The 11,464-nt window shown below is 34.7% G+C and overlaps 1 protein-coding gene across 3 annotated transcripts; it reads left to right on the top strand.

Moving 5' to 3' along the window:
• The first annotated feature begins 308 nt into the window (after window positions 1–308).
• On the top strand, window positions 309–5,635 carry LOC105628591 (uncharacterized). Of its 3 annotated transcripts, XM_012210043.4 has the most exons (5): window positions 312–590; window positions 1,947–2,113; window positions 3,357–3,456; window positions 5,006–5,075; window positions 5,175–5,635. In XM_012210043.4, the coding sequence occupies exons 1-5, from the start codon at window positions 386–388 to the stop codon at window positions 5,293–5,295; spliced, it is 663 nt and encodes a 220-aa protein (XP_012065433.2). In that variant the 5' UTR covers window positions 312–385; the 3' UTR covers window positions 5,296–5,635. The 3 variants fall into 3 exon arrangements, with proteins under 3 accessions (XP_089576188.1, XP_020533099.2, XP_012065433.2); XM_089720062.1 differs by lacking the exons at window positions 5,006–5,075; window positions 5,175–5,635 and adding an exon at window positions 3,577–3,768 and having other exon boundaries at window positions 309–590; XM_020677440.3 differs by lacking the exons at window positions 5,006–5,075; window positions 5,175–5,635 and adding an exon at window positions 3,574–3,768 and having other exon boundaries at window positions 309–590.
• Window positions 5,636–11,464: the final 5,829 nt, after the last annotated feature.

Raw genomic sequence — 11,464 nt, 5'->3', positions numbered from 1 at the left:
GCTGTTTATAGTTCTTAGGATGAATAATTTGGAGATTTCACAAAACTATTTGAAAAAAAGCTGCTGGAACCGACGGTTCAAACCGGTGGAACCGTCGATTCTAGCCGTTTGACATAAAATACAAAATCTGCTTTGGACATTCATTTCTAATCGGCTGAAAAAATCATCGATTCTGACCGGTTCTTAGAACCGTCGGTTCATGTTCCAGAAATGGTGGAACCAGAACCGGACTGTAGACCGGTTCCGGTTCCCACTGGTTCCAACCCGCGATTCCCGAAAAATGCAATATGGCCACCCCCACCTAATTGGATACTGTGAAGAGCGTTGGTGGGAGCATCATTCCCAATTGAAATAATAGAGAAACAGAGAATGAAAATGTAGATTCATGGATAGGAGTAAAGAGGAACGTAGAGGGAGAGGGAGAGGCGCAGGAGACGAGAAAGCTGGAAAATGTCAAAATCAAACCGAAGCTAGAGGTGGAGGAGCTTGCAAAGGAACAGTATGTAAAGGATTTCTCTATTACTCTTCTGCTCTTAAATCTAACGGCAACAATCCTCGATGCATCGGCATCCCTCATACTGTTCATCGAGGTCTTTCTCTCTCTCTCTCTCTTATTTCCCATTTGGTTCTTGAGAAGATAAGCGTAAATGAAATCTTCAATTATGGTTTGCTTAATTTGGTTACTAATTTATACTTACTAGTAGTATCCAGTGCCTTGATTGGCTGTTTGATGCGATTCTCCTGCTAGTAGTATCCAGTGCCTTAATTTGGTTACTGTGAAGTTTGCAACTTTTGCAGAATGTTCTATTGATTTCCTATTTTAAAAATTTAATGCTTTTATCTTGGATTAGGAATTCTTTAATTTGTCATGGGTAGTGCCAAGGATTACCCTTAGTGGCCTTAAGAATAAGGAAGTCCTCGTGTCTGCAGCAAAGTCTTGTGGTTTGAAGAAAATGGCTCATTTTACTATTGCAATGAGTGTCTCCTGTGGGGAATCATTGTAGAAAGCTTCTTTTCCAATTGAAGGCATATGGAACATGGAAATGGAGGTTGGCGAATACCACGCTGATGCAACCAATACTAAGCCTTAGTTAATTGGATTAAATAACTGATTTCCTTTTCTGTTTCCAAGGTTTTATCCTTGAGGAAAAGGGTCCTGTGGATGGCCATGTTTATGGTTCTCTAAAATTTAAGGTCCTTTTTCAATTTAGTTGCAGGGTCCATGAGTGCAATATGTGGATAATAATAGTTACTTTGTTTCTTTGTTAGTGTTTGGTTGTTTTAAGTTGTGGTGATCCCGTTGTGTCGTTGGTTTAGTCTTACAGCATTATTAGGTTAATAAAAAAGGTCAGTCAGTTTATGAGTACAGAATGAGGGCCAAAACCTCTTCTCTAACCAGCTCTTATTCTTTTTCTTTCTTTTAATCAAAATTGGTAAATCAAGGAACCAAGATAGAAAGAAAGATTCTTGTTCAATAGATGACTCATTGATCCTATGTCCTTGCCACACTATTTCAACCCCATCCCCATGCATATATTTGATTAATTAGTCTTCATAGTTTCTATGATGTTGGTTTTCAGTAATACCCAAAATCTTCCTCAGATTGTTGGTGTTGCATTAGCTCTTTCTCTTTGAGAAGATGCCAATGTAATTCGTTTTGATGATATGCTAACTACCTACAAGAAAAATGTTAACTCAATATCAACTACACTAGGTCCATTGTGCATATGACTGCAAATGTATTGTATGCTTGTTTGCAATATGGTGCAATGCTTGTTTGTTGTGCAAGGATTTTCAATCACTTACCTCTCCCTTCTCAGTATGAGAGAAGGTTGGTCTCATTTGATATCTTGTTAGGCTTTGGTAGTAAAATTCCTTCATCTTGTTTGTGAATGTTCTACAGAAATATCTTTTGGAACGTACTAATACATGATTTTGATGATCAGTTCCCAGTGACATTATCAAAGATTATGAGATTGTATCTTCTGCAAGGGGATTGGGTCCTAAGGATTTTTATTATGCTTGTGCTGGGAACTCGGTATATCTCATTAAAGATCAGTCTATGGATAAGCAAGTGACAACATCTCAACTGCCACTTTGTGTTGGCCTTGAGGTCTCTCTCTCTCTCTCTCTCTCTCTCTCTCTCTCTCTGTGTATGTGTGTGTGTGTGTGTGTGTGTGTGTGTGTGTGGTGTGTGCATGCACGTGCACAGATATACTTTTGTTTTCTGGTGAGCTTCTATGATTTTAATTTCATTGAGGAATTTGCTTTTGACTTCCATAGCTTGGTTCAATGGACAGAGTGCAGCCATTTGTCACCTAGAAATGTAAATCAAGCTGAGCTGAGTAAATGTCCAAGTTTGATAACTTAATTTTACTCGAGCTTAAGGCTAAACCAAACTAAATCTTCATTGTCAAGCTTGTTTGATCTGAAAGATATTGGGCTTAATGCTCCAATACAAACTAAACCTTAGAATATTTATATATTTTTAATAATTTTTTACATTAAATTAATGCAAAAGTAGCGTTGTCTTCTCTCTCTCTCTCTCTCTCTCTCTCTCTCTCTCTCTCTCTCTCTATATATATATATATATATATATATATTAGTAAACTATTGTATTAGTTAGTCTGTGCACTAAAGTCATATGGCCTCAAAGGCGTCTTTTTATTTGATTTATGGTCAATGTGTAATACATAACATCTATGCTACCTTTGGTTTGTTTTTCCTGCTTCATATACTAGTATTTATAATGATTATCTAGTATTAGTAGTTCCTTTTTTATTTGTATGGCGTTAGTGTGAAAAGAAATTCAATTTCGTGGTTTGACATAAAGACAACCTTCTACTTCATTTATTGCTAAAAGACCAATTTTGATAACTGACTGTGATTATTCATTGAGTTTCAATTGAGTAGCTAAGCGAACATAAACTAGCCTCTCCACTTAATCAAATTGGATGCACCTTCGTGTTCCTTCATCTATTAAACAAGATAAAGCTTTTCCTTTTTATTCCAATCCATTCATTTAAGCTTGCAAACAACTAGAATCGAGTATTTTAACCTGTTTGTGAGTCGTTCATTAAGCACATTATTTTTCTTAAAACCTATTTTCACTTATAGTTTTTTATTCTGCTTGGAGAGATATGGTGATTGATTGGGTGGGTTTATTTAAACAATTAACTACATCTATAAGGCTGCAAAATTTATATTATTGTCTTCCAAAATAAATCATGCTACTGAATAGAGTTTGTTGCATCTTTGGTGTAACTTGTTGCATTTTTAAATTTACTTTCACTTTGTCAAGTTGGCTATCTGGTTTGGGCATGATGTTATAAATTTTGTTCTGTTCTTATCCCTAGTTTATTGCGGACAAAAGGGCTGCAGTTTTATTGGATCATAGAAAAAGAGTTCATATTGCTGATAGTGCATCTGCTCCCGCTCGTGTTCATGGTAAAGAAGGTAAGGAAACCACCATGGTTTATGCTATGCCTTATTGCATGTTGATTTCAGTTAAATCCCTGTCTGACACATTTCTCAATACAATAGATTGTCACATCTGCTTTTGATGAATGACAGCAGGAGACATAGCAACAGTGAGCTTCTGTGCTTATGTGCTGGGACAATCTGTTTCACGTATATAAATATAAATGTGGATAGATGTATGTTGGGCATATATATGATGTGTACATTTAATGTCTTTGTAATGTGATGGAAAGATATTCGGTGGGGCGTTCTCCCCTGTAAATCTCAGAATGAGGTCTCTTATTGTCATTTTGCTACTATCCATGCAATGACAATGTCCAAACCAGCTAAGGATCCGATCAATTTCTTTAGAAATACTCTTTAACAGATGAAAAGGTACTCAGCAGATTCTCTCTCTCTCTCCTCCACCCTCCTCTTTAAGAAAGTATGTCCCTGTAAGTATATAGTCAAGCACAGAAATTAGTTTAAGCATATTCCAGTAGGTCTCAACTCCAAGCATGACTCCGATGTCCGGACTAGAAGGTTACACATTAAAGGCAGTTCATTGCAAAATTGTAAAAGTTGGAACTATTCGTTGATTTCTCTGCTTAGGGATGACAAAAAAATTCTGAATTTTAACACTTTTTGCAGTTTTAGCCAATTGTTTTAATTTTATCAATACATTGAACTTATTTTGTCATTACGATTGTGGCTTCTATTAGATTTCTATACAAAATTGCTGACAATGCTGTTTAGCATAAAGGGATGGGTACTTTTGCCATGTGGCCTCATGCCGCTAGCTCATCTCCACTCCTTATGGGTACTTTTGCCATGTGGCATCATGCTGCTAGCTCACTTTCACTCCTTTTTTTTCTTTAAACTTCAAAAATTTATAGTACATAAAATCTAAGTTTCTCCTAAAAATTAAAGTATGTTTTATAAGAAAAGTGTTTACTATTTTATTTATAATTTTTGGACTTATGTTTTATTTGTTATAATTTTTTCTGTTTAAATATAAAAGATTCAAAATGATCTATTGGCATGATGTCACATTGCAACCTACCATGTAAATCCATGATTGTAATGACAAAGTAAGCATAGGCACCTTTCCCCAAAAAAAAAAAAAAGGAGTTTAGCATTGGTTGATAAAAATTAAAAAATTGTAACAAGTGTTACTATTCAGGATTTTTCATTTAGTAATCCAAGTCTTTTCACAGCAAATTCAAACCCTTTATTCAGGCGAGGATTTTGTTGATACTTGTCCATTGTATTAAGAACAACGAATTACTTTCATTAGGATATTTACAACATAAAGCAAAAGATATTACAGCTTATTGCCTCTTATCTTTTTTCTCAAGTAATTTTGTTTATTGGCCCTAAAGTTAAACCATTGCCTCCTTGCATTTCCTGATTTTTCATCATTGCAAGACATTATGCAATTACGTCTAAAGATGGTAACAATGTGTTCATTGTTCTCTGATCTTCAAATGGGATTTTTCTTATATTTCTGCTTATTGTTTAATTTTTATCAATTGTTTTACGTAAGATGGCCGAGAGCGTCCTCAGGCTCAAACACGTAAACCAGCCGATTCTGCAGGAGATGATTTCCTGAGGAGGCAAGCAAATGCTTTCAATTACTATTTAATTATACATGTGCATATCTGTTGTTGATGGATATATAAAATCAAATATCTGGGTTTCATGCTAAAATGCAGATATACAAGGAATGCAAGCCTGGTTGCAGCAGGGGTGGCGAGAAACATACAAAAAGTGGGGAATCGTATAAAAGAAAGCATGGATGATATTATGTTCCCAAACCGAAAGCGACCAAAGTGAGGCTGTCGGCTTGGGATAATGCCTGAAGGAAAAGAGAATTAGCTGACATGAAGTAAAATCACGGTTCATATGCTATTTTGCATTAATTATGTAAGCTGATAGTGTTAAAATAAATGATGTCATGCAAATTGTTGATTGTATGGTAGTTCCTGACATAATAGAAAGAAGAAAGATAGCTACATATATAAAACTGTAGGCACAAGGCACACAAGGGCGAGGTTAAGGAGGTGTATGCCTGTTTTCTCATCTTTCAGGTTATGTTTCATCCCTAAAAAAGCTTGTTGCTGTCAAAAAGTTAATTATCTTATATATATATGAAATACTAATCGATAGGGCCTCATCAGTGAGTACTACAAGATCTCTTTTGTTTGGCATGGTTCATATTTCTTATTTTTATTTTTATGTTTCGATTGTCAAAGAATAATTTTTATTTTTTGATTTGATTTTTTTTTTTTTGGAATTTTTTTTGTGAGTTTTTCTATTAGGGAGTGGACTTTTTTTTTCTTTTATCTTTTATTGATAATTCGAAATGCAATCAAAATCATGTTTTTCTTTTATTTTCTATTGATAATTTTCTTGGGTTCTTTGATAGAGCTTAATTGGGTTAATTGTTTCTCTTGTTAGTTGGTTTAGGTCTACAATATTTAGCTTGATTTAAGGTGTTGTTGACCTCTGACCTCTGTTTTTATACTTGAAAGTGTGTTTGGTCTAGTTGTTCGTATCAGTTCGATAGTTAATATTTGTCACTCGTAAGTGGTTATTTAATATTTTTTTGGGTTCATTGATGGAGCTGTTTCTAGGTTCAGTAATTGGGTTAGAACTCTTTCTTGCTGGAGAAAAAAAAAATGGTTCGAATCGAACATCACTTCCCTATATACATTATTGCATTATGCCTAGTAATTTGGTTATTTTTGCTTATTTTCTCAACTTATTTCTTTGTATACAACTTTTTATTATATAAAAACTGAAACTGAAAGTAAAGAACTGAAATGACACCAACCATTTTTTGGTTTCTAAGTTTGTTTCATGCATTAGCTGATCACTTAATTATTTCTCGTGACAATTTGTTTGATGTAAATAAAAATTTTGGTGGGGGATAATTGAAAATATATTTAAAAATTTAACATAAACAAAAATATCAATTATTTATAAGGATTCAATTTTATGGAATATAACTTGGTCATGGTACTTTCCTTACGTGTTATTCCAGTAAGATTTTTGAGCAATTTTTAAATGATTATTTAAGGGGTTGAAATTAATTCTCTCTTCTTATCTAAAGAAGAGATCTCATGGATGTTCTTTTTGGGTTTGATCTGTTTTTTTTTATCAGGTTTTTTCATTAAATTGTCCAAGTTAGGTTCGAGTGTTTTGGAGAGTCTATTGGCTCGAGTTAGATTATTTAGATAAGTTAAATTTTTTCCTAGTATGCTTTAATATAATAAAACAAATTAATTTTGCTGATAAAAAAAAAATTATCAACCCATTAAATTAGAGAGTTGGAGAGGTTAAAAATTTTGATTTCCATACTATCCATGGCTACTTTTTGAAATCTCAAAATTGCCTTGTATCATATTTCTATCATATTTCACAATCTATACCTATTTTCTTTTTTCCATTTTTATTAAGGACTATGAAGCAAATTTTTTTCTTTTTAAGTCTAATTATTTTCCAAACAAAATATGATAATAATAATAATTACTATTTAAATTAATTTTATCACCATATTTAATTCTTAATATTTTTTTATTTTGTTGCATGTCCTTGAAGATTTAGTTTAAGAAAAACTAATTTAATATCCATAAACTAATAATTAAAAAATAATTATAATCAACTTGTAATTTCGAATAACATATCTCTATATCTATGTGAAAGCTGAAACAAAGAGAAAATTTAAAGCGTTCTCTTTGTTCAATATTATATTTTTCTTTTTCTATAAAATTTGATATTTTTTTTCTTATTTTTATATATTTTGATTGGCTAATTGGCCAATTCAAGTAATTTTTTATTTAATAATTACTATTTAATATAGATAAATTTTTGAAAAACTAATCTAACTAAAACTCTAACTTACAAACTCTAAAATCTAACAAGCGACTCAGAGTTGCAGTTAACACTAAAATTTTATAACCATGGTTCTTATTTTGGCTACTCAACTCAGAAAAATCCATTCTAAAGATATTAATTTATCATTTTTATCTTTTGCAGGCTGATAATTTAATACCTAAGGATTTTCTATTGCCAATTGTGAGGCCTTGCTGAGATGCTAGATCGATTACAATCACTAAAAGCTAGCAGATCATCTGGTATTAATTTCCTTCTATGCATTCTAACTGTGTTATTTTTTTGGGATCACATGGTTTTTGTTGCAGGATTTATATCCCTTGCTTGTATGTATATAAAAGGCTAAAACTGTTAGAAAAACAGAGTAGAACAGAGTTGCTGAAAAAAAATAAAAAGAACTAAGAGGAATTTCAGCAAACTGCTGGTGTGCACAGAAAATGTGAGAGAAGAATGAGATACATTTCCATTCATCAAATGCTCTTTAAATACAATCACAGCATAACCAAATCCCAAATTACGTGGACACAAATTATCTCACGTCAACAAGAAAATAGGGAATCAAATAACAAATATTGACTTATTAAAACAGAAAATTAATATCACTAACTAAAAATAGATAACGTGCAGAGATACTTTGCATTACTCTCTAACATACTCCTCCTTAATGCAAAAATCCATAACTCCTAGCTTGTCTCTGAGATATGCAAACTTCTCAAAAGTAAGAGCCTTTGTAAACAAATCAGCTACTTGCTCTCTTGTATTGCAAAACTCTAGCTGAATACTTCCTTCTCCAACTTGCTCTCTTATAAAATGATGGCGAATATCAATGTGTCTTGTTCTTTGGTGATGAACTGGATTTTTCGCCATCGAAATTGTGGACTGATTATCACAAAAAATGATTGTTGCTTCTTTCTGCTCAATCTTCATATCTTGCAAAATTCGTCTGAGCCAAACTGCTTGACAAGCTGCTGCAGTGACAGCCATATATTCGGCTTCCGAAGACGACAAAGCTATAGATGGTTGTTTTCTTGAGCTCCAGGATATGGCACTAGACCCAAGCAAGAACAAATATCCTGTAGTACTTTTACGGTCATCCAAAGAACCTGCCCAATCACTGTCAGAAAAACCATACAGTTTAAAATTTTCTGAGCTAACATAGAACAACCCATGAGAAGAGGTTCCCTTCAAGTATCTTAAAACTCTTTTCGCAACACCAAAGTGAACCTTGCTTGGACTCTGCATAAACCTTGAAAGGAGACTGGTTGCTTGCAAAATATCCGGACGACTATTCGTTAAATAAAGCAGACTTCCCACCAAACTCCGATATAACTGAGAATCTACTTTCTCTTCTCCATCATCCAAGCAATATTTATGGTTTGTGATCATTGGAGTTGTGACTGAATTGCAATCTTTCATATTATATTTAGAAAGGATATCATTCACATATTTTTGTTGTGAAATGAAAATTCCAGCCTTACACTGGCTCCCTTCCAATCCCAAAAAATAACTCATCAAGCCCAAATCAGTCATATCAAATTCAGTCACCATAATCTTCTTAAATTCATTGAATAACTCAATGCTATTTCCTGTATAGATTAAGTCATCCACATAAAGGCAAATGATCAATACCTCATTGTCTGCTTTTCTCTTAACATACAACGTGGGCTCGCTTGCACTCTTTTGGAAGCCATTTTTATAAAAATGTGCGTCAATCCTCCCATACCAGGCCCTCGGTGCTTGCTTGAGGCCGTAGAGAGCTTTCTTTAATTTGTACACTTTCTTTTCTTCACCAACAATTTCATAGCCCTTAGGTTGCTGCACATACACTTCTTCTTCCAAAATACCATTTAAAAAGGCTGATTTTACATCAAACTGAAAAACTTTCCAGTTAAAATAAGCAGCAATAGCAAGAGTAGTTCGAATCGTGTCAAACCTTGCTACTGGAGAGAACGTTTCTTCAAAATCAATGCCTTCACGCTGCATGTATCCAAGTGCGACTAACCGAGCTTTGTATCTCTGAATAGACCCATCTGGCCTGTATTTCAGCTTGTACACCCATTTCAGCCCCACTACTTCTTTACCGAATGGCAAGTCAACCAACTCCCATGTTTTGTTTTTTTCTAATGCATTCATCTCCTCATCCATTGCATTTTGCCATTCTGCAATTTTTGCTGCTTCTTCAAACTTGCTTGGTTCTTGATAGACCACAAGATGACATTCATCAAGTTGTCCATAAATCTCTTGTAGAGATCTCCATTTCCGTGGAGGGGTACTTGTTGAAGACGATGATGTTGAACTAGAAGGACTGGAAATAGGAGTATTTGAGAAAGAAGAATCTGAACCACCATTGTTGCCTTCATTTTGAATTTGTTCAGGGACAAAATCCTCATCATTTGGAAATACATTTACTCCTGGCTGCACCTCACTCCAAATCCATACACTTTTCTCATCAAAAACAACATCACGACTTATTAGCAATTTTTTTGAAAGAGGATCATAGAAGCGATACCCTTTAGTTTCCATACTGTACCCCACAAATATGCATTTCACACTGTTTTCATCAAGTTTTCCTCTCTTTTGAGATGCCACCAACACATAAGCAACACAACCAAAGATTTTAAAGTGTTTTACCTTTGGTTTCCACCCATTCCAAGCCTCAAAAGGTGTTTGATTTGATAGGGCTGATGTAGAACTTCGGTTCAAAATATAGGCAGCAGTATGAATGGCTTCTGCCCAAAAGCTTTTTGGAAGACTTTTGGCTTTCAACATACTCTTGGCCATCTCCACAAGACTTCTGTTTTTCCTCTCTGCCACACCATTCTGTTGGGGAGTATAACTGGCTGTAAGCTGCCTCTGAATTCCAAGATCTTCACAGAATTTGTCAAATTCTGCAGAGACAAATTCACCTCCATGATCTGTTCGCAAGATCTTTACTGCATTGCGCTTTGTTTTTCGATCAAGCTTTTAAATTTCTTGAATGTTGACAGCGTCTCTGATTTTTCTTTAAGAAAGAAAACCCAAGTCATTCGGCTATAATCATCAACAAAGACAATAAAGTACCTGCTGCCATTAAGAGACAAAGTGCGCATTGGACCGCAAACATCGGCATGTATAAGTTCAGCTGTTTCAGAAGCTCTCCTGCTTTTGCCCTTGGGAAAAGAGTCTCTATGATGTTTCCCAATCACACAACTTTCACACACGTCACCAACAGAATTTATGACAGGTAATCCATCCACCAAATTATTTTTAGACATTAAACTCAAGCTGTTAAAGTTTAAATGTCCATACCTGTGATGCCACAACCAATCATCATCTTCCAATGACACTGCTAATGCTTTTTGTTGGTCATCAAAATCAAGTGGAAATATATTATTTTCGCTCATTGGAACGCGAAATAACATATTCTTTTTTGTTTTATCTGAAAACACAGTGCAAGAGAAATCTTCAAAAAGGAGTGAATACCCTTTTCTCATAAATTGACCAACACTCAAAAGGCTTGAATCCAAATCAGGCACATATAGAACATCTCTAATCTCACAATCATTCAACTTCACGATCCCTTTACCATGAACTTGATGAACCGTTCCATCTGCTGTTTTAATGTTGGATTTGAAGGACTTATCCACACTAACAAAAGCCTCCAGATTAGCAGTCACGTGCTTACTGCTACCACTATCCATATACCACACATTAGAATCACATTCTCTGGTAGCAAAAGCAGCAAGAAATAAACTCTCACATTCATCATTATTTTCTTGCTCAACTAGATTAGCCTGATTTCCTTTTAGCCGGCAATTCTTTGCTATGTGACCTTGTTTCCCGCAATTATAACATGTAAAATTACGGAAACGAGTTTCACCTTTATTACTTTCAGTGTTGTGATTCTGACTCTGGCCACCGGCTCGTCCCCCTCTGTAACCTCTGCCTCCTCTTCTTCCTCGTGAAGAATGTCCACCACGACTGCTATGGCTATTGCCATTATTCTCTGCTTCTTTAGATAGCTGCAATTTAGTGTGAAAAACTTTTTCTGTGTCACCTTCTTCGTAACCACGATGCCTGTCTTCATGGGATTGTAAAGAACCCATCAACTCATCAATAGACAGGATAC

This window comes from Jatropha curcas, chromosome 4 (assembly GCF_041381405.1).
Source record: "Jatropha curcas cultivar XTBG-Jc1 chromosome 4, XTBG_Jcur_1.0, whole genome shotgun sequence".
NCBI lineage: Eukaryota > Viridiplantae > Streptophyta > Magnoliopsida > Malpighiales > Euphorbiaceae > Jatropha > Jatropha curcas.
Note: the sequence above shows the minus strand (reverse complement) of the source record. Positions and strands in the feature narration are given on the sequence as shown.